The sequence below is a fragment of the Zingiber officinale genome, chromosome 8A, assembly GCF_018446385.1.
Source record: "Zingiber officinale cultivar Zhangliang chromosome 8A, Zo_v1.1, whole genome shotgun sequence".
Lineage (NCBI taxonomy): Eukaryota > Viridiplantae > Streptophyta > Magnoliopsida > Zingiberales > Zingiberaceae > Zingiber > Zingiber officinale.
In genome coordinates this window covers 86,805,999-86,830,113 of record NC_056000.1, presented here as the reverse complement: position 1 = coordinate 86,830,113, position 24,115 = coordinate 86,805,999, and the positions used below count along the sequence as shown (strand labels likewise).

General features: G+C 35.7%; 1 protein-coding gene across 1 annotated transcript; it reads right to left on the bottom strand.

Moving 5' to 3' along the window:
• Positions 1–13,033: 13,033 nt before the first annotated feature.
• LOC122009821 (phosphoenolpyruvate carboxylase, housekeeping isozyme-like) lies at positions 13,034–22,259 on the bottom strand. The gene is made up of 10 exons (XM_042566124.1): positions 21,908–22,259; positions 20,160–20,551; positions 19,607–19,691; positions 17,043–17,265; positions 16,821–16,924; positions 16,650–16,737; positions 16,222–16,376; positions 15,109–16,107; positions 14,313–14,699; positions 13,034–13,590 (listed from the first exon to the last, which is right to left on the bottom strand). Exons 1-10 carry the CDS (start codon positions 22,067–22,069, stop codon positions 13,294–13,296), a joined length of 2,892 nt encoding a protein of 963 aa, XP_042422058.1. The 5' UTR covers positions 22,070–22,259; the 3' UTR covers positions 13,034–13,293.
• Positions 22,260–24,115: the final 1,856 nt, after the last annotated feature.

Here is a 24,115-nt window from a genome sequence, read left to right as displayed (position 1 = left end):
GATCGACCACTTGGTAAAGGAGTCATAGCAGGTCAAGGGTGACCGGATGCTAGGCATGATATTCTAACAGGTCAAGAATTGACCGGATGTTGGTTTGGGGGCTTTAGAGCTTGGTTTTGGGCAAAAATCATCATCTGGATCGATCAGCTGATCGATTAGATGCTTCCCAATCGATCAGCCGATCGATCGGGTGAGTCCCTGCGACAGAGCTCCTCCCAATCGATTAGCCGATCGATTGGGAAGAAATGTCGCGAGCACAGAATGCCTCTGGATCGATCAAGTGATCGATCCAGAAACCCCGATCGATCAGTGGATCGATCGGGGTGGCGTGTTTTGTCACGATAAGCCCTGGATCGATCAGCTGATCGATTCAGACGAATTTCTAGAGCACAGAGGCGCTCTGGATCGATCCACCGATCGATCCAAAGCCTCCCTGATCGATTGGGAGCATTCTAATTGATCGTGATTCGACCGTTAGCGTCGATTTAAGCCGCAAGCGTTCATTTCCTTTGGTATCGCTTCTACGATTCATCTCCGATCTTCACCAGCGACTCCACAGCTCTCTCTCAAGTTCAGATCGCCAGTTCTTGAAGATTCTTGGAGGTTCTTCCAAGTCAAGAGGCGGATCAAAAGCAAGAAGAAAAGTTACGGTTACGGTTTATTGTAAGCTTGTGCTTGTATTTCATATCCTTTCCTTTCTTCTTGTATTGAGAGTTTGTAAAGGCTTCTCCGCCTTCGGTAGTTACAGTAGAGGAGTGTGTTTCATAGTGGAGGGTGCGTGAGTGTGTGGATCCTTGGATTAGTCACCTCTTGTGAGGTGGATACCAAGTAAATCCTTAGTGTTAGCGTTGAGTGTTGTTTTCTTGTATATTTCCGCTGCATCTTTGAAGAAACAAACAACGCCAAGCACACGAGCACGCGATGAGCTATTCACCCCCCTCTAGCTACATTTCGGTCCCAACAAAAACTTCATCTTGGAAGTTTATCAATGTTCGGGCGCTCGAACCCCCTCCAGGCACCTAGACCCCTGACATGGGTCGGCCATTCGTTGAGCTCCAACTCTGAGTGATGATGAGATTTCCCTTGCCTGGGCACTTGGAGCAACTCCAGGTGCCCGAACCACCCGGGTGCCTGGTCAAACACCCGCCTGAGGGCACTCCTTCGTCGAACCTTACCCGGGCGCCTAGAGCAACTTTGGGCGCCCGGAATTCTAGCAATCAGAGCTCTTCTGAGCGCTCGAACCACCTTTTTCCAACTTTGTCTTTCTTCCTAAAAAGAGTTAGTTTAAGCAACAATATATAAAGAATAATTTTGACAGCCTCCAAACTGTCTAGTCTTAACTTTAAATTTCACTGAAACTCTAGGTCGGACCGATGTCTACTGTTCCCTCTTCGAGAAACGCATCCTCACCTACTTCTCTCAGGAGAGATTACATTTTCCTAGACTGATTCTCTAGACTGTTTGGAGTTTTGCTAAGTATCCGAGATCTCAGGACTTTCACTTAGCGTCCTTGACCTTAAGATTTCAATTTTAAAACAATTTATGCATGTAAAAATAAATTTATTTAATTACCTAAGCAGGATTTAGGAACCCAAAATAAATTATGTCTTACTGGATTAATCAAAAAATTTTGTGGTATATGATATATAGGGATTTTTTTATTTGACCCTTGTGAAATTGTAAGTATCAGTTAGGTCCTTTAACTTTTGAATTTTGAGAAATATTCGAATAGGCATTTTCATTTTTCAATTTGTCTATTTGTGTTTTCAATTTTTTATTTTTAATTTTAAATTATCAAAATCTTCTAGTTTGTATGCTTTTGCTAAGGTTAATTTTAACTTTGCATTTTATTTTTTCTAAATTAACCATATTTTTAGAAAATATTTTAATGAACACAAATAATTCTTCAGGAGATTAGGAACATACCTTACTTAACATTATTATTTCATTGTCCAATGCACTTCCTTCATCGTTACTTTCTTCTGAAGACTCTCTCCCTTCATCGATGCTCATCTCGGATGAGTTTTCTTTGTCTTCAGGTAGGTATTCGGTTATAAGTGTCATTCCAGCAATTTTGTCAATCTCTAATTCTTCTGATGATGACTCGGTGTCTATTTAGGAGTTGGATTTGACTTCTTTTGGTTCTTTATAGAGCTTTAAGAACTTTTTCCAAAGTTCTTTTGCACATTTGTAGGCACCAATTCTGTCGAGTCCTCAGCAAGTAGAACACTCAGAAGGTGGAACTCTGCCTTACCATTAGCCATGAAATCATTGTGCTGCTTTTTAGTCCATTGATGCTCCTCAAGTTCTTTTCCTTCTTCGTTTTTGTGGATTTTAAAATCATACTTAATTGTTAGTAAAATATCGAAATAGGCTTTAAAGTATACTTCCATTCGATATTTCCAAAACGCGAACTCCCCTCGAATGTTGGTGGGTAAATGCTATCTCCGGCTATCACTTATGTGCTTCGGTCGGCAGTTAGCCCTTTTGAAATGATTGGGCTATAATACCACTTGTTGGTCCTAGTGCGGCTGGTTAGAGGGGGGTGAATAGCCTGAAATAAAATTAGTCTCTTTTTCATTCTTTCAACTTAGATTAATAGCACAATTATAATAAATTAATTGAACAACTAATAAAATAAAAGAGTCAAAATAATTACTTGGTTACAATTTAGGTGGTTGTTAATCCAAGACATATGAAAGCACTATAAAGTCTCCTTCATTAAAGGCGGAGAAGCCTCTTACACTCGTTGGAAGTTTAGAAATAATCTAGGAAATGAATACAGAAGTTGTTGAATATTTCCTAGCTCCAGGGGTCTTTTTATAGCCCCTGGAAAACTCTATCCAAAGATGGAACGCGCTTCCAATAGGATTCAAGGCACCTTCAATTTGAGAAGTTTTATCGCCGAAGATAAAACTTTATCTTCAACTAACGGTCACTAGAATGCGCCTTCAATATGATGGAAGGCGCATTTGACACTGTTCATCGAAGACACCTTCCAAGCCATGTAAAACTTAAACTCTACAAACCATGCTATAATAAAAAAATCTTTTAATTATGAAACTAATCAATAAAACATAAATTAACTAATAATTACTTGACTTGGTTGATCTATGCATAACTACCATGAACATGCATATGCTCAATTAATTTATAAATGTCACGTCATTCATGATTATTAATTTCTTAATGTAGATTAAGGTAGATAATGACTTAGACTTGATTCACACTTGACTCGTTAGACCTAGGATTTTCAGGAAAAAAAATTAAATAGCTAATTTTTTAAAAGACTTTGTCTAGAAGTGGTTGATAATCTGATACCCAAGAAGGCCTAGTGTCTCACCACAGCCTAAAAGTCAATTATTGAAATGAATATTTAATTAGATAACTGTTAAACTTTAGTTTAACACAAATTTAGAACAATTCTTAAATTTTAATCTGAAGTGAAGATTGAATTAACCATATCACAAAACTATTAAGATTCCCTGATTAAAAATCTAGAAATGGATGAGATGGACCTAGGTTTAAAATAAAAAGTTGTTAACCAAATTCAAATTAATTAAGCTCAATTCATTTAAAATTAATTCAAATTAATTAATATAAGTAACTTTAATCTTAATTAATTTTGAAAATCTAATTAATTTCAAAAATCTTAATTAATTTCAAAATATTAGTTTTGAATGTATAATTAATTGCAAAATATTAATTAATTTCAAAACTATAATTATTTTTAAATCATGATTGATTTTAAAATTAAAATTATTTTCAAATCATAATTAATTTTTAAAATCTTAACTATTTTTAAATCATAATTAATTTTCAAAATCTTAAGTATTTTCAAATCATAATTAATTTTAAAATTATAATTATTTTCAAATCATAATTAATTTTTAAAATCTTAATTATTTTCAAATGTTAATTAATCTTTAAAATTTTAATTATCCTCAAATGTTCAAATCTAATTAATCTTCAAATTCTAATTAATTTTTAAATTCAAACTTAAAATTTAAAATTTAATATTTTAAACTCAAATTTAAATTCAAACTAAAAATTCAAAATTTAATATTTTTGAAATCCAAATTTAAATTCATACTTAAATATTTTTCAATATCATAAATATTTTTCAAAGTTTAATGGATTCATTCATCATAAATATTTTTCAAAGTAATAGATAAAATTAACTTAACTCTATCTCACACAAACTCATAAGCTGAACATGTTTGATAACATAGAATGGATGAGATAAAAAATTAGAAAACTAAATAATTACTTGTGTTTTAACTTTGAACTCTCATGCTTGGACTCTAGGACCCTAAAACTTAAAGCATTCATTTTTTTTTTCATTAATTAAGGGGGAGTGAAAGGAAGTTAAGACATTAATTTTTCTTAAATGTTTTCTTAAAGTTATAGTATTCTTTTTTAAGATTTCAAATCAAAGTATTTTTCAAGCAGGAAGTTTAATTTTTTTTTTTTTTTGGCTTAACTATTTTTGAAAAGAAAGTCTAACTATTTTGAAAAACAACTTTAATACTTTATTTGAAAAAGGAAGTTCAAATATTTTTAGCTTGAAAATTAAATTTTTGAAAAAGTATTTTTAACTAAGTTTTTACATACTTTACTAAGTGTTTTAAAAATCTTTTCAAAAAACAAAGTACTTGATATAGTGTTGTTAACTTAGCTAAATATTTTTCAAAGAAATCATTTTCTTAGCTAAGTATTATTATAAGGAATTCTTTTCAAAACTTAAATTTAGCTAAGTTTTTTTTACTAAGTTTTTGTCAAATTCTTTTTAAAACTAAGTATTTAACTAAGTCTTTTATCAAAATCTTTTTAAAGCTAAGTACTTAACTAACTTTTATCAAAATCTTTTTAAAGCTAAGTACTTAACTAAGTTTTTGTTAAAATTTTTCAAAAACTAAGTATTGAGCTAAGTTTTTTTAAAGAAAATATTTTCAAAACTAAGTATTGATTTAAGTATTTTTCAAATACATCCTTTTCAAAGCTAGGTATTGTTACTCAACCGCAAGTGCACGATTTCATCGTCAGTAATAAAAGATTATCGATCCCACATGGATTGATTATAAGCACAAGAGACGTCTCACGTAGAATTAGCTAAACAATTAACAAGGTAGGGAATGTACTAAGTAAGCAACTAGAAAATAGAAATAGGAAAGTAAATGAAGTATTTGGTTTTGTGAGTGTTCTAGGAATTCGATTTCATTGTGATATTCATTGAGGTAGCATGGTTCTTCAATTCATATCCTCAATTGACATGCATTTGTAGGAAGTTGCTGATTTTCTCCTACAGAAGACAACCGGTAAGGGACTTTGATCTGCACCTCTAGCGATTAGATAGTTATGATCCCTATGAAGTCTGTTAGTGGGATAGCCTGTCACCAACATCCTTAGTTATACAACATAGAAACACATCACCACTCAATCCACAAAAAGGTGTAGGAACTAAACGCATTCAACTATCTCACCTCCTTGTAGAGACTAGCTTCACTTTTCAAGGTGATCCCCTAGATGCCCGTTAGCGGGGTAGCCTATCACTAGCACCCTTGGTCATATGATCTAGAGTATCCCTCTATGAGATCCACAAGCATCACAAACATTTAATCAAATATGATAATTAGGTCCAAACATAAGAATCCACACAAGAGCAACACTTAGTTAATTAGATACATGAGATCTTACATCATCTAGATAAGAAATTGGCATATCCATGAGATCTTACATCAAATCACACCACAAACACTCCCTTAATCCTAGAACAATGAATATACTTCATAGTACAAAGATAGAGATTTGAAGACAAGGAGATTACAAATATTTCAAACCCAATCGAGAAGAGAGAATAGAAATCCTTATCTAGAGACGATGAGTGATCTTTGGAACCAATCCTTAGCTTCTGGAGTCAGTACAGAGATGAAAATGGTCTTGGATGGCCGGATCAAGGGCAGAGAAGGTGAAGAACAACCCCAAATTGGATCTCCCCAAAGGTAGAGCCTTCTCCCCTTGAAAGAGGAAGAAACCCTCGTATATAGAGAAGGGCACGAGCACCACACGACCCATGCCACGGTCGTGTGGTCTTCACACGGTCGTGCCCTGCTTTGTCTTTGGATGGGTTACACGGCCGTGTGACTCACACGACCTAGCCAATCTTAGCCTCTGGAAATCTTGCACGGTCGTGTGGCACACACGACCTGGACTTGGTTTCTCTCTGGAAGTGTTGCACAGTCGTGTAGATCTACACGGTCGTGTTCTGGATACGCTGCTAGGGTGACACGACCGTGTGGATCCACACGACCATGTCATGCTCCTCCTCTAGTGAAGCTACATGGGTTGTTTGCACCACACGACCAAAGTCATTTTCCTCCTTGCTTCTTTGGCATGGTCGTGTGGCTCACATGGCTAGTGTTGTCTTCCTTCGCTTGTTGACTGGATCGACCACAAACATCATTTTTTATCCAAATTTGACTCCTATAAATAGAAAATACACAAGAGCAGATCTCCGAATAAAGAAGAGTAATTATGCTGAAAATAAGACAAAGAGTATGAAAGTGCATAGACAAAGCATGCGTAAAATATGTAAATGTGTGTCAAAACATGCTAAGTGTATATAATCTATGCACATTAGGTATTTAGCTATTTTGTTTAAAAGATAAATGATTTTTAATCTACCCTTTAGGGAGACTTCCACACGACCATGTCACCTGGAAGTGAGGAAGAGGGGCACGACCGTGTGTCTCACACGGCCGTGTAACCTCGGCTGTGACAAAGGGGTGCACAGCCGTGTGAAACCACACAGACGTGTCATCTTACCCGAGAAGAAGAGGTGCACGGCCGTGTGCTTCACACGGCCGTGTCACCTTGACCGAGACCAAAAGTGATGCGTGGCCGTGTGAAGCCACACGACCGTGTCACTATGGCCAACAGGAAGAGGTGTGCGGTCGTTTGAAATCACACAGTCGTGGCACCCTGGCTGAGAAGGAGCTGGTGATGGCCGTGTGAATCCACACGGCCATGTCACCCAGGCCAAGAGGGGGCAGGTGATGGCCGTGTGAATCCACACGGTTGTGTCATGGGTCGTGCAGGGGTCACACACAACAATACAAAAGAGGTTGGTTCTCCCATTTGTGCTCCCTCTTGGCTTACCGTTCTCTCCCATTTCTTTAGGAAGAGTCTTTGGCATGCTAATTACTAACAAACTGTCAGTTTCATCATACACAACTCTTAATAGCATTTTTATACTAAGCAGAATAAGACAATAGGTTCATCAGTACCAAAATCTAACATATTCCATGTACTATCAAGTTCCAAGATCACTTCTCACTGTTCCGTCACACACACCGGCAAACATTGCTCCTGCTGCCCCTCCTTACTCGAGCTTTCCTTTACCTTTATCTGCAGTATAAGGAAAAGTAATCTATAAGTCAATGCTTAGTAAGTACCATCTACTCACAAAATAATACATTCAAAGAGTACATGTTTTTCAAACTGTTTGCGGAAACCAAAACATGCACTTAGCAATCATTTATGCTAAAATACATAACTCGGGAATATGTATATGGCATGCATTTTAAAATCAGTTTATCATGCAAAATATCCACTTAAACCCATGCAATGAAACATAAAATTTGCTATGTTATATAGATCAATCCCTGCACTCTGTAACTCTAGTTCTCAACTTAATAATGTTTTCACTTTAACAAATCAATGAGCTTTGAAAACTTTATCTTACATACTAGTGAAAATAATAATCACTTGCTTTGGGCTCGGCATTGTACCACTTTGCGCGCATCCTTAATAAATTCTGAGGTAGCTAATCCCGAACTTATTAAGGTACTACTAGGCGATCTAGGGGCCTAGGGGCGATCTAGGAGCCTACCCATAGACATTGTGTCCAGTACATGTCATCTTAAAGTAACATACTTTCTTTTTAATACTTCTTTCTTATACTTGCATTAACTTGTCATTTCAACAAACACCTTATGTACACTTAATCCCTCACACTTATAGGGAAGCACCTTGGGGCACTTGATTATGCATCTTAGTCCCAAAATTTAATGGGAAGCAAATTAAATACTCTAAACGTGCTCTTAATACCAACCTTTAGAGGGCATCTTACAATCATAACATCTATCACCTTTAACATACATAAAACATATCATGGCATGAATCTTCTTTTAACTTACATAGAAACATACTACAACAGGCATCGACGAAGCAACTTATACCGCAGGTGAGAAGTACTTACATCCTTTCGCTAAATCTTACTAGGATAAGATGTAGGGAAGACAATCTTCTCTTGCCCTCCCTAATTCCCAAGACACCTTCCTGCACGTTCTACTTCCTTGGGAGAGACCCTCCCCTTAGATTCCTCCCTTGAAAAGCTTAAAGACTTGAAGCCCTAGGTTTCTTGGCCGAAACTCGAAAGGAGGGAGGAGAGATTTCGGCTAGAGAGGAGAAGAGGAAGATGAAAAGCTAGGTTTTCATCTCTTCTTTTCCCTTTTATACTAGGTGGAAGTTGAAACATCTTTTCACAAAAAAATCTACTTATAACCAATTGTTTCCTATTACCAATGTGATGTTTTACCACCACTCTAATGACATCTTTAACTAATCTTAAATAAAAGGTCTTAGGTTCAATTCTAACCTAAGACTATTTATAAATCTATTTTTTTTTATTTCTTTTATTGTCTCCTATTTGTTTTTGCTCTTTTGACATAGAGGAAATTTATGGTATTACACTTTCATATGACGGAAGTGATATCTATGGGCCCCTTGGTTATGTAGGACTACTAAAATATATGGTCATGCTTAAATAAGTCAATATGAGATATTAAGCTCATTTGATTAAGTGAGTCTATTTGGAGATCAAGAAACACAAAGATTTATAAGAATATGACACGGCTTATGCATCATGATCAATCTAGATATCGAGAATAGAATGACCAAGTTATACAATATAATAGACATAAAAAGGTTAGGTCGGATCTCGACTTTCTCATCACTTGGGTAGCAATGATGCATTGCTAGATGTCACTCATTTCTTATATATCTAAAATATTATTTTAGAGGCAATGCCAACGTTACAAGAACCTATTGGGTCACATACCAAGAACATGTTGGTTAGGAGATGGGTATATTTTAGTTTGACTAAAATATGATGGACCATAAGATTATAGGACTAAGTCTAATCCGAATTTGACTTATTAAGTTAGACTCAAATGAATTCGGATTAGACTCATTGAATTAATGGGTTAGACTCATTGGATTATTGGGTTAATGACTTATTGGGTAATGATTAATCTAATATACTAAATTTAACACATTAAGAAGATTAATGAAAATTAATAGAGATTAATTCATCATTAATGGAAGAAAACCAAAATGCAAAACCCTTGGTATTCATTGGATGAATATAAAAAGACCCTTTTGAGTAAAATTTTGAGAGACTCTTGATCTTCTTCTTTCTCTTCTTCTTCTCTTGGTTGAATCACTAAAGTGGCTAGCACAACAAAAGTGGTTTTTTCTCCAAAGGCTAAGTTTGTGAGATGAACAAAGGACATGTTCGTGTGGATACCGAAGAAACATGGCCACTCTGATTGCACTGAGATCTGACGAATCAAAGTTGTTGCTAGGATTGTATCATTCATGCAACAAAGGTAACTATTCTATCTTTATAGAGTTGTAAAAACATGTATACTGTATTCACATGGATCTCTTGAGGGATCACTTTTCTGCTGCGTATGTTATAATTTTTCGCAAAAGATCCCTACACTTTATGGTGATGATTGTGAGATTTTAGTTATTCCTGAGATTCCAAATGGCAGATTATCTAAGGATACAGTGCATGTTCTATCAGAGCCGCCCATAAATTTGACTGAGTTAATGTTAGAGGATCCTTTTCCCATTCTACCACTTACGAGACAACTTTTGATTTATCAACACTTGAGGACTTTTTATCTAGAAGACACAATTTTAAACTCGAGGACGAGTTCTTTTCAATCTGGGACGTCTGATACGGGAGCATCCTACAGCATGACTAATTTATTTCCTCTGATACAATTATGTTCCCTTTCAAGTTGTGATAGGAAGAAAAATGAGGCCACCAACCTCCTTTTTTGGTCTTAAAGAAGGACAATTGAGATTCCAACAAGGAAGATGACTAGCCCGTAGCCTCTTAACTCGATTGTGCTTTATTCAAAGTCCGAACTAGATAAAATCATCTTTCTAGTGGCCAATATGGTCATCCCATGCTCCCTAGCATGAGCATGTTATACTATGTCTTTTGATGAACTTTAGTTTTGATCTTTTAACTTTTTTTTATTTATTTTAAATTTTTAGGATTAGTTTTTTTAAAAAAAAAATAGCTTAGATTTTATCTTTTTTTAGAATGAGTTTTCTTTTATCTTTTCTTTTATTTATTATGACTTTTTCTTATTTCTTAGATTATTTAAATAAGGATTATGTCTCTTGTAAAAATATGTTAAGTTTGATTTTGATTTGAATAAAAATTTATTTTCGTTTAAAACTAGAGGTGGTTTCTCTTCATTGGTGAATCCCCCTCTTCCTATGTTTTTTCTACAACCTCTATTTAAATATCACATCTCCTTCCTTCTCTTCCTCATCGAGTCTGGATTAATGGACCAAGATGTAGTGCTGGATCTACGAGGCAGCTGAGTTGATCGGAGATGCACTAGATCCAGTCAGAGACGACCAAAAATAGATTGGATCAATGTGGCTGGAGACGACTACGATGGCTCAGAGGGCGAAGACGATGATAAGAGCATAGCAGCAAAGGTTGCTCGGAGGCCTGATCTAGGGTTTTGATCAGAAATCAGCTGGATTTAGAGGCAGGGGCACCAGCTGAGTACACAATAGTGGTGGATCTGTGTCGGAGGCGATGACAACCTAGTCGAGACTACAGTGTAGGGGTGTATCTAGTGAAATTTTCATAAAAACTCTTGTCATCCACGTGACTCCCTCTTTCTCCTCATCGAATTAGTAGGGATCAAGAATAGATCGAAGAATTTGAGTTGGGATGGATTGAAACTCAATATAATAACTTATATATTATTAATAAAATATAATAAATTATACAGATATATAACAAACAACTCACACTAGAAAATAACATAATTAGTTAATTACAAAAGTGAAAAAGAGAAATGTACAAAAATAGGAAAATATTTATTACATCAAAAGTCCCACATATGATTAAAGACTTCATTGATTCACACAAGTACGTAATAAGTCTAAGACTAACATTTTTGAAGAAATACTCGAAGGTACATGTTAGGCAAAAAGAAAGTCCGTAGCATTTAATTTAATAAGGTGTTTGACATTGTAAATATGATTTTTAGAAGATACTAGACTACAAACATCAATTCCAGAAAAAAGGTGTCGCAATTCAATTCCTATTTATCAAAATCAATTATAAAAATTAAATTAATTTATACAACGTAAAGAATTAGATAGTGGTATAAATTTGCGTACATGAAAAATCAAATAACCAATCAGCACTCAGCAGCACGGTAGAAAACCAAATAATCAATCAGCAGTGCACTTATTAGTAATGGGATTCAAGGGGTCAAACCTAAGCTAGCGAGATCGCATCCTTAGCGCGCTTAGCTCCGCTCATCAATTTCAGAATCCGACGAAGCAAAAGAATCCAATTAAGCTAACAAATGCACAAAACCAAGGCGGCAGCCGTGACAACCAACTTGCACAAAATCAAGAATGCAGCCGCGGCCGTGCAAGTTGGTCACGCACACACGGCCAAAGCATCGATCATGGCTCGGCAGCTGCCTTGGTTTTGTACGAGTTGGTCGCACGCACGACCGCGCGACTCAATCATGTCAGCGGACGACAGAGAATAGAAGAAAAAAACAGAGAGTAGGGTTTATCGGAGAAATACACAACAATAGAAAAGAGAAGAAAAAAAAACAAGATTAGGGTTTATCGGAGATTGGAGATTCACGTGTCCAATGTCCCTTTCCTCAGAGAAAAGATACACAGAAATAGAAGAGAAAAGGATACGTTAATAAATTAATCCGTCCTTTAAATAAAAATTATCGTTAACTTTTTTTTGATTGACTTTTTGGACGGGGCTATACCTGGAATCATGGCGAGGATAGTCCTAGTGTAAATCCATTTCTGGTAGGGATATTAAAATTAGACATGGGCATCGTAAATATATGTATTATCCTCTTTTATTATAGGTTATTTTTTAAAAAAATTTAAATTCCTAAATTTATTAATAGATTTTGATCAAAATTTATTTATGAAGCTAAAGAATGTCAATTGGATACTCCAAAATCTAAATATGTTATTCTTGTTTAAAAATTAACATTACAACAATACTAATGTTTAAATTATGGTGTAGGTTTTAAAAATCAACATCACAATAGCATTGATATTTAAAACCCAGCCCAAAAGCAATTTTTTATTATTTTTATTAATAAAATAAGCTATTTATTAATTTAATTTATTTTAATTTAATTTTTATTCTTTTATAGATATTAAAAAATAAATTTTCTATTAACCTCCTTTTATATATTTTTTTAAATTTTTATTAAAGTTTAAAATAAAAATAAAAATAAATAAATATAAAATAATTTAAAAGGTAAGATGAGGCATGTAAATCAAAAAGGAAAGATAAAAATTCAAAGGGTAAAATGAAAATTAAATGCGCCTTTTGGAAAAATAAAAAATAAAATATCAATGTAGCTTTTGAAATTTAAACTGCGCCCTTTTGACAAATTATCGATTCTTTTTTTTTAACAAAGAATTAAATGAATTTCTGTAGGGATTAAATGAGATCGAAGGAAACAAAGAAGATGAACTTCAATCGCTACGAGAAGATGGAGGGGATCAAATGAGTGGATCAATGAGGATGGATGACTTGAATTGGTCAAATGAGACAATGAATCATTGGTTCTATTGATCGAGATGAGTAGAGTAAGTGATTTAGAACGAAAATACCAATCGAATTAAATTAGAGTAAATCAATCTACTCTACTCATGCAACAAAACATGGACTATCCATCATTTGATTCTTCCAACAAGGAGAAAACTGCAACAGAACAGTCGAATCCAACATCATCAAAGATTTGACAGGGCAAAAGTTCAGATTCAAGAGAACTAAAAACACAAGAAACATATTCACAGATAGACTCAGTTTAGTCATTCTTCTTACCATCTATAGTCAGGCAACAATGGATTTGAACAACTCCATAAAACACCGAAAGCTGTGGTGGTAAATTACCTTACTGAGTTCATAATTTAACCAGTGTTCTGCATTCCAGCAGCAATACCCTTCATGGTCAAAATGAGGGTATCCTCCAGCCCAGGTGCATACTCGCTGCTAGGGTTGAGCTTCACCAACTCCGCTGCGGGTTTGTTGGATTCTATGATCTCCCTTGATAGATGAGGCCCAACATTCACATGGTAGGAGGGGTCCCTGATTCTCTTCAAGGTATAAGCTTGGCAAGCATTCAGAGTTGTGATGTAAGCATCTCGAAGACGCAACCTCTGCTTCAAGTATGGATCGCCTTCCAATAGATCTTTGTGTCCAGCGACCTACGAGAAGAGAACCAAGGTGGCACTTCAGACAAAACATGATGCAAGGAATATAAAACTTAAAAGGAAGGAACAAGGAAAACTCAGTTTCTTTTGTGGCATGTAAGATATTAGGTGGCTAGCAACAAAACAACCAACAATTGCTTTGTCAAGTGGGTGACTGAACTAGATTAGAAGACTTTCCGTTGAAGGTTGAAGGTTTAAATCCGTATAACACAACTATAGGGGGTTTAACATTGTCACTCTCGAATGGTGTAGGAACACCTTGTGGTCACAAAAAAAAAATATGGCCAAGATATCATATGTTCGTACTCTCAGAATTTGCAAAAGTTTAGAATCTTATTCCTACAATGGAGAAGCAAATTTGAAAGACTCTTAGAACAACTCAGACTAATATGGACAAGATATTATTTTGGCAGAATTTTAAATAAACTTAAATTAGTAATGCAAGTCCTTGAAATAAAGCATAAATATATTTTTATTATGAAATAAATGGACTTAAAGGATATGTCATTCTCGCTATGCATGGTTAAAAACTTGGCAATCAAAAGTTACTTGCCTTACACAGTAAAACCACTAAAATAAGCTTCATAACTAATGTGTATAAGCAAAACCATCAGTTAACAATGGTTTCACTTTAGATTAATTGATATATATATTGATGTTGTTGTATCTCAATGATCTGCTGGGAGTTAATAAAAAATTGATGAAAAAAATTGCACCTGAAGAAGAAGATGCTTTGTTTCTTCGTAGTTGGCTCTGAGTTGCTCACCAAATTGCCACAGATCCTCAGAAACCAACAATTTATCATATAAAGCAGCTATTCCAGGATCTCCCTTGGCAAAAACCATCTCAACCAAGTCAATGGTCACCCTGAAAAATGGCCATTCGTTGTACATCTGCTGAAGAGTTTGATGATTGTTGATATCTTTTTGAAAGACATGCTTGAATGCAGCACCAAAACCAAGCCACACTGGTAGATGGAACCGTGTCTGTGTCCATGCAAATATCCAAGGAATTGCACGAAGTGATTCAATGCCCCCACTGGGTTTTCGTTTCGATGGACGGCTTCCAATGTTCATCCTCCCATACTCCAGTTCAGGTGTAGCCTGTCAATGTAACCACAATTGCATCAAGGAGAGGTGAATGGAGAATAGGGCCTTATCCAAAGGCTTGATTAGTTGATGTCACATTCCATTAGATGTTGAAGCTAGAATTTGATAGGACAAAGGGATCATTTCTCCGATAAGGTGCTATACTGATTACTGTTTACCATTGTCAACAAGATGCTACCCTGATAAAGGTAGGATGTGTTAGACAACTAGATCCCTTGAGCCCATATTCCCACTTTTAGAAATAATGTGAGGCACCAAGATCAGCACCACATCACATACTTGTAAACGAGACTGAACAACAAAATAGGTTAGCAAAGTTATGTGCAACTAACAAACCCAAATTTTCATTAAATTTCTTGATTGCTAATTGCAAGTAATTAATCAAATAAGTTAGATTACTTACTAGGCGAAAATATTCAACAAATTGTGGTTCTCCAAAGACAATTGATCTATATTCCTTTGTAGCAACAACAGCCATTTCATCCATCAATACACGCCATTCTGGCTTTGGGGAAATAGGGGGATGCATTCCATGTTCAAGTGTAGCAGCTATGAAACGTTGCAGTGTCCTAAAGCACAAATGTTCCTCTCCAAAGGACTGCTCAATCACTTCACCTTGAACAGTAACTCTAAGAGATCCATGAATTGTACCTGGTGGTTGAGACAGGATAGCCAGATGTGTAGGACCACCACCTCTTCCAACAGTTCCACCTCGTCCATGAAACATGGTCAGTTTTACTCCATACTTGTTGGCAACATCTATAAGCTCCTCTTGAGTTTTATATAACTGCCAAGCAGCAGAAAACCGCCCAGCATCCTTCCCTGAATCTGAATATCCAATCATGACTTCTTGCTTCCCATTAATCCTGCTCCTGTACCAATCTATTGAGAAAAGTCTGGCCAAAGCTGCTGGAGCAGCCTCAAGATCCGCAAGTTTTTCAAACAATGGGACTACTCTCAATGGATTTTTCACACGGCACTCACGCTGCAACAGCTCAACAGCCAAGACATCTGATGGAGCAGTTGCCATTGATATGATGTAAGCCCCAAAATTGTCTGAAGGAAGTTCCGCAATGACATGGAATGTGTCCAAAACATCAGCAACTTCATCTGTCTTTGGTAGGTCAATACCAAACAAAGGGCGCTTCCCATTAAGTTCAGATAAGAGCCATTCTTGACGTTGCTCCTCAGACCAATCACGATAGGATCCAATTCCCAAGTGTTTAGTGATAGCATCAACAACATCAGTGTGCCTGTCAGATTCTTGCCTAATATCAAGTCGGACAAGAGACAGGCCAAAGGTTGATACTTGGCGTAAAAAGTCAAGAAGGCTCCCATCGGCGATAGGTCTGTCGCCACAGTCACAGAGTGATCGATAGCAGAGTTCAAGAGGTTCCAAAAACTACAAGATAGCGCAAAAGATTATTTAACCCCAATGGTGGCCATCATATGTGGAATAACACAAAATAGAGATTAAAACAATTCTGTTTACCATAGATAAAGATGCATTAAGTACCTGTTCAACATCTGTAAAAGTCATTTCCTCAGGAATGTCGGAATATCCATTTGAAAGTAAATGGCGAGAGTGCTCACGTGTGTTGTATAACTTATCTCTCACATCACTAAGTATAACTCGGTAAGGCTCATTTGGAGGAACTTGCTTCCAGAACTCTGTGAAACAATAAATAAGAAGAAAACAATGAATTGTTAATCCATAGTGATCATAAGTTTGATATTTAAAAAAAAACAGGCTGAAAAAAGTGAAACTTAACAAGTTGCAATGTCGAAACATAATGGTAGGATTTTCAACAGATTTTCCTAAAATGGGAAGCAATCTAATAAATACCAAAGAAGATAAGCTCATAACACAGGTGTGAAAGCTGATATAATCCATATACATAATTACAATTATATAAAAAAACAAATTCAATGAAAACATAGAACCTATGTAGTGCTTTGCATCTTTTCTCGAGGATTGATGTAGAATGTCAGCTCGTACTCGAAGTTCAGCATTGCAGCGCCACATAGACAACTACAAGAAAATATCACATTGATTCACACAAAAACATTGCAAAGGAAAGAATAAAAAACTATGATAAGAATGCCATTCAATACCTCAAACATCAGATCTTCAATTTGTGAGTAGTACAAGTTTGCAGCCATCATTCTCGCCAGCAGGCACACATCTCTTGTTACTTCTGGAGTAACTCTTGGATTACCTAAACCGTATTCCATTCCCAGATTCAGGAATCAGGATATATGCAAATCAACTACATCCATCGTAAAATAATAGGAAAATAAATGTAGGCCTAATCTAAAACCAAGGAGTTGAGTTACCATCCCGATCACCGCCCATCCAAGATGAAAATTGAATAAGAGGAGCATTATAGGGCACCCGCTCATTTATCCCAATGTTTTTCAGTGCTGTATCAACACGTCGCAAAAATTTTGGAACACCTTTCCATATAGTTTCATGGAAATAGCTCATTCCAGCACGCATTTCATCTTGAGGGGTTGGGGGAGTTCTTCGGATTTCATCCGTTCTAAAGGCAGCTTGAATCTACAAGTCAATTATTATAGAAATATTGTAATACATACTATACAATTTTAGCAAAGATATGAAACCTTGGTTAAGCTACTTCATTAATTCAACTACATTGAACCAATTTGTTCTTGACAATTACAAGTTTAAAGAAAAATACACAACATAATGTGTTTTACTTTATAGTAAGGTAGATTACATAAACCATATAATGGACTAAAGTGGAGATTCTTTCAGGAAAAAAATGATTGGTACCTGGAATATCAAGTAAACCAGAGAGGGTGTACAATTTACTCTAGATTAAATGGAGATTGGTATGGTCCATCACATCATCACTAAATGTTCATATGAAAAGATAATATAGCTGATTTTTAAAGACAAAGCTCATTTCTTACCAGAATTATCAACTCAATTCCATGTTAGTATTAGCCCTAGTACCAATTATGAGACGATTGTAAAGGGCTCCTTTTGTATCATATTTCATTATTAATAAAGACAAAGTTGGTTATTATATTTAATTCAATTCAGTGCTGAATGAATAAGTATAATAATGTCCTACAGTAGGAGGCTCTAATCTACAACATATCAATTGGTTGAATTGATAGTGAGATATTGTAGATATACATAGAACACTACTTTTAACTATTCCTAGTCAAGCATTAATATGCAAGGATAATATTAATGTGTTGAAACTAGTATATAGGTCAACAGATGACTTAATCTCACAAGTCATGGATATGAGATATCAAGTTGACACATGAGTATATATTAGAGAATATATACTGAATGACCCCACCATGAGAATGTTTCATGGATCGTTATATGAATGTCATAAACATTCTCATGTGATTATTAGTATGAATAGTCCTTAGACCTGAAGTCACTACGGTTCCCTACATAAAGAGTTGTATACTTTGGTATCGACAAACGTCACCCGAAACAGGGTGGACCATAAAGTCGATCACTGGATATGCAATAAGTTATGCGGAGGGATGTGAGTGATGTAGATGGGATCTATCCCTTCCATATAACGGAAGTCATATGTGTGGACCTCTTGATTAGTAGGACACAAGAATGCATGATCATACTTAAATGAGTCAATATGCGATATTGAGCTTATTTGATTGAGTGTGTATACTTAGAGATCAAGAAACACAAAGATTGATAAGAGGATGACACGATCTATGCCTCATTGATCAATCTAGATATCAAGGATAGAAGGATTAAGTCATACAAGATAATAGACATGAAAAGGTTAGGTAGGATTTCGACATTCTCGTCACTTTGGTAGCAATAATGTCTTGCTAGATGACACTCATTGTTTATGTATCTAAAATAGTTTTAGAGATATTGCTAACATTACGAGAACCTATTGGATAACACACAAAGAACAAGTCAATGGAGATGGATTCATATGATGGATCATTGGATTAAGTATAATTCAAATTGGACTAGACTCAATTGGATCCAACTATTGGATTGAATCCAATTCGAATTAAACTCAGTGAGTCAATTAGATTGATGGTTAATGAGTTGGACTCATTAAGTGATTTCATGAATTTGAATTCACGAAAAAAGAGAAGTGTATAATTTGAATTACTCATGCATTGGATGCATTGGATGAAGAGTAAACAATTTGAATTGCTCATGCATTGGATTCATTAGATGAAGATAAATATTAATGTCAATTAAGGCAATTGACATTAAGGCATAAGGCAATTTCATGAATCTATAAAAGGGGGTTTTGGATTCATTTTCATGATGAATTTTTGGTGTTCTTGCTCTTCTTCCTCCTCCTCTCTTCACTTGGTCGAAACTTCCAAGAAGGGTTGCTAGCACAACCTTTGGTTGTTTCATTCTCCACTTTGTGAGTTTGTGAGACAAACGAGGCTTGTTTGTATGGATAACATAGAGGCGCGGCCACTTGATCGCACTAAGATCCGCATCTAAAGAAACATTTATGTTGGGATTGCGAATGACACGCAACAAAGGTATAACCCTCTCATGTAAAACTTAGTATATGGTTTTCTTTCGCATGGATCTTCTGGAAAGGAACTAGATGTTTTCCGCTACGCTTTCGCGTGTTTAGCGTCTTAGTTCCTTACATTCCATGCATTACAAATTCTGAAATCCTATTTCTGACGCTCAAAATATCAATGATAACAAAGTGTTAAACAAGTTGGTGATATGGGTTGTTAAATTATGTATTCCCTTTAAACAGGTTTTGATTCTTCTCTCTCCTCTGTTTCAAGATTAAAAAAGATCCCAAAATCAAACATGTAGCTTCCAGCTCCATGAAAAGTTGCAGAAATTAAAAAGATGCTCATTTAATGTAACGTTCAGCATGTGGTAGAATTACCTCTCTCTGAAGAGCCTCATCAAGCTCCTGCTTATCATCAGGAGTGATGTCTTTCGTATTCAACTGAGTCAAACAATTCCTTATCCTGATTAAAAGTATGGATCATATGTAAGAAGCCAATTATCATCGTCTTTTAGCTTGAAAGATGCCAACTTCATTTCATTACCACTAATCATTATTAAACAAGTACAATACACCAAGAATATTAAGATGAATTTTTTTCTAAGATTTAGAGATATAGCAGTCAATTCATTTGCATTTTAGATATAGGGCCAGTTTTAACTGTGACAGTGTGTGCAACTAGAAAGTATAGCAATGATGCTGGTCCTCATCATGAAGTTTATGAGAATTATGTAGGACAAAAAGAAGAGGTATAAAGAAAACCAATAAATAAATAAATTGTTCCAATATCCTTTCCAGTATTTAAAAATTAAATCCACAAATGGACCAGGTTAAATGCATCTAAACTAGCTCATCGAGGAAAAAACCAACAACCTATTTGCTCCCAAAATGATTTTGGCAAGTAGATTATAATTGACAGTTAATAACAAACCTTGCATGCTTCTGGAGCAAGGATCTTCTGACTGACTGCGTCGGATGTGCAGTCAAAACCAGATCAACTGTCTGGTTTTTCAAAGCATCAAATACCTCTTCTTTGGACTTCTTCAGCTGCACCACAAGACGCTTGAGTGTTTCCTCTATATCTGATTCAGTTGTTGCAGAATTTTCATCTACAAAATCCCCCTTTTTCAGCTTTATCCTTCTACGATAGGCAATTTGGACCTCCTCAGCCAGATTGGCCAAGTTAAGCATGTGGGAGAACGATTTTGTAACCACGATAGTGTCACCTGCATCCAAACTAGTCAACACCTTTCCCAGCTCCTCTAGCTTCTGAGATTCATGTCTCTCTTCATATTCAGCAGAAAATTCATACAAATCTTGAACCTGACATGGAAAATGCAAGCACAAGTCAAAACTTTTAGCTTGCTTAGATGGACAGCAGATCTTCTGATCCGCAATCCCTAGTCCCTTCCGCAATTTGCACATCGGATAACAGCCGGAATCCGGCCAAAATTGGCTGCGAGCTCCCCTGGGTTCACCTTCCCACCTATGTTATAATTTTGGGTCAAGCCAGGCGGCCGGAGGCCGCCGGTGGTGGGTGGGCCCCCCTGCTCAACACCATACAATCCGCCCACCGCCACGGCCTCCGACCGCCTGGCTTGATTCAAAATTATAATCTAGGTGGGAAAGTGAACCCAGGGGAGATTGTAGTCAATTTTGGTCGGATTCCGACCACAATCCGATGCGCAAATTGCGGAAGGGACCAGGAATTGCAAACCAGAGGATCTGGACTCGCTTAGATGGTAAGGACTTCAAAAGTTGTTCTCATGGTCTTGTGTTTGAATCCTACCTTCATATAAAGCATAATTAAAACTCATAAGCGGTGACTTTGCCTTAGACTTATCAAAAATAGAAGCAAGCTTCCAATTATGTATTCGTAAAAAATCAATTAGCTTCATCAGATGATGAAACCAAATAGTGAATTTGAAAGAATATGAGCCTGCAAATGGCATGACAATCTACAGACTGTAAAACTTGGAAGGGCACCAGCCCTCAAAATCTTATCCTCCACACTAAGTTCAGCTATAAGCCAACCTGCATTGAGCATCCAAGACATCGTTTGAAGTCCAAGTTTCAACCATAGACTGCTTCTTGACTCTTATATCTTTATAAAAGAACGTAACTTGTGTGGGACTTGGACCTGGCAATCCCCTCTATCATGACATACCATCTCAGACCTCGACCTACACTCTACTCACTAAAAAAAGAAGGCATCTCATCTAAGCCATTAACCACCTCAACGGACGCTCATTCTCACCTAGGTCAACCTGAATCACAGTATCTTTCTCCATTCACCTTAGAACTTAGTCAGAGTTCCCAACTCGCGAGCAAAAGAGTACTTTGTCCAAATACCCCAGTCAAGAATGTACTCAGGTTGCCCCTAGCTGGGAAGGCTAAACATCTAAACTACCCGAACAGAGCAACGAAAGCCACCTTCAAACAAAAGGAAGAAACGAACAACGACCTTAGGATCCTGCCAAGAAGCAGCTCGAATGGATCAACATAAGAACCATCCAACACGATGTAAAATCAAAATGATTTACCAATACCACCCACTTCGACCGGCCAATCACATCTAAGAAAAACAATTTTTCTTCCATTTCCTTGTATCTCAGCCAAAACGGCATCAAAGACCCGAACAAACCGCAAACATCAAAAACACAGACAGAGTGAGCATACCGTCTCTCTGATTTCCTCGCCGTGGAGATCTTGAAGGATGTCAAGGAACCGATCCAGGAGAAGGGCGTCGTACTCGACCAACTTATCGTCATCGGAGACCTTCGCCGGAGCTAGAAGCCTCATGTGGGCATCAATGGATGCCATCATCTCGAGCTTATTCATCACTACCAGTAGATCTACTCACACTCCCCGACGATCTCAACCAAGCAAATAAACCAACGACGAGGTGAATGGGAAAGCTGCTTTTGTAGAAGGCGGCGACGAGGAGAAAGGAAGCGGCGGCGCCTGCGCTAGCAGCGGCAGTGGAGGGTTCGATTCATAAAGAAGTCATTATCCTCGACTTTAGCTCAGTTAATAGAGCATCTTTTGGATACTTATATACTATTAAACATGCTTTGTTTTCCCTTATTTGTCGCTAATGGCATGTGTAGTAGGTTTAAGTGAGTCCATTATTGATTTAACTAAAGCGTGATTAATGTATATATATATATATATATAGGAAATAAGTCTTTATTTTTTTTTTTTTTCAAATGAGTGCACCCCACTTTATTTTTTTATTCAAAAATGTGTCCAATGTCATTATTCAATCGTGTACATTTACCCTCTTCCTATTCTTTAATGTCTTTCTCATAATTACCCCCTAATTAACTAAATTCTAAATCAGTCAAACTCATTATAATAATTATAATTTTATAGCTGCTACATATATTATAGTAACTACGATTTCATACCTACTAATATTTAATATGTTTAAAAATATTCATATTGTAATAATTACGATTTCATAATTATTACTACGCGGATTTAATTTTGTTCATTTACCATTCAGTTGTAACAATTACAGTTTCAAAGTTGCTATAACTTGCTCATCTAACATTAACGTTGTAGTAGTTATAAAACCATAACTACTACAACCTATATAATAACTATAATTTCGTAACTGTTACAACAAATATAGCAACTACATGAGTTTCATAGTCGCTACAACAAATGTAGCGGCTATGGTTTAAAATTTATTCGAGAGATAATAATGAGAAAAATACTAAAAGATAAGAGGATAAATATACACAACTGAATAGTGGGAAGGAATGTCCTTTTGATTAAAAAGTAATGTGGGGGTGTCCTATTGATGATTTAGAAAAAAATGTCTTTTTTACTTTTGTCCAAAATCAAAAGAATAGTTCAAATTATATAAATAATTAAAAAGACACTTTTAAAAAAAATAATCAAGGGTGCCCTATCATATCTTTTATCCTTCAAATGTTACTTTTAGTAATCTTGTAACCGCGACAACTAACTACTATAATGCGTAACTATTTTATGTAGCTACTATAATATTATTTCTTACTTCCAATGCTATTATAACTACTACGATTAGCTATTTCAATGTGTAATAGCTAATAGAACACTATTATAGTATTATAACGACGACTAAGTAGTTTTTACAACTGTGTAGTAGCTAAATAGCTTCTAGCAACTACTTAGGTAGATGATATAATTATTTTAAAGTAATTTTGATGAAGTCGGTAAAAAGTATTTTTGATATAATAGTTTTAAGAATTTAAAAATTAGGAATTAGAAATTAAGATTTTAAAATTTAGAATTTAACTATAATTGTGTAGTAGCTTATAATGTAGCACTAGTTTTATATATAGTAATTTTGATTAAAATAAAATAGTTAAAATTTAACATTGTAACAACCATCAAGTAACTATTATATGTTGTAGCAATTATCTTTTAGCTATTATATGTTGATATCTCTTAGGGGACACTTGGTTCGGGTAAGCGAATGGGAAAGGATATGTGAATGATTGTAAATATTAATGAAATGGGAATGATTCTCATACCCCTCATAGTACTCAGGAATGACCCATTCCTATATTTAGAGGAATGAATCCGTGGGTTCCACCATCATTTCCCCAAACCAAGCACAAGTTTCATTCCATTCTCATTCCAAACCCCCCAAACAAACAGCCCCTTAGTTGCTATAATAATGTTGTAGCATATTGATGTTTTTTTTTTATTAAGTAGATATATTATGATTATGGGAGTAAAAATGTATATTTTTTTATAAAAATAATAAATAAAAGATTAGATGAATTTAAATTTTTAATAACATCAATACTTATTAATCTCTCACAATCCTTAACATAATCTGGCCATTAAATACCGTTATATTTATAAAATAATATTATAACATATACATAT

What these genes read in the sequence shown, in the direction of transcription:
- LOC122009821 (XM_042566124.1), bottom strand. Translation starts at nt 22,069, where the DNA reads ATGAATAAGCTCGAGATGATGGCATCCATTGATGCCCACATGAGGCTT. An exon ending in GATGGGCGGTGATCGGGATG is followed by an intron (nt 16,925 to 17,042) that starts GTAACTCAACTC and finishes AATACGGTTTAG; the next exon opens with GTAATCCAAGAGTTACTCCA. An exon ending in TTGTTGAATATTTTCGCCTA is followed by an intron (nt 14,700 to 15,108) that starts GTAAGTAATCTA and finishes TTACATTGACAG; the next exon opens with GCTACACCTGAACTGGAGTA.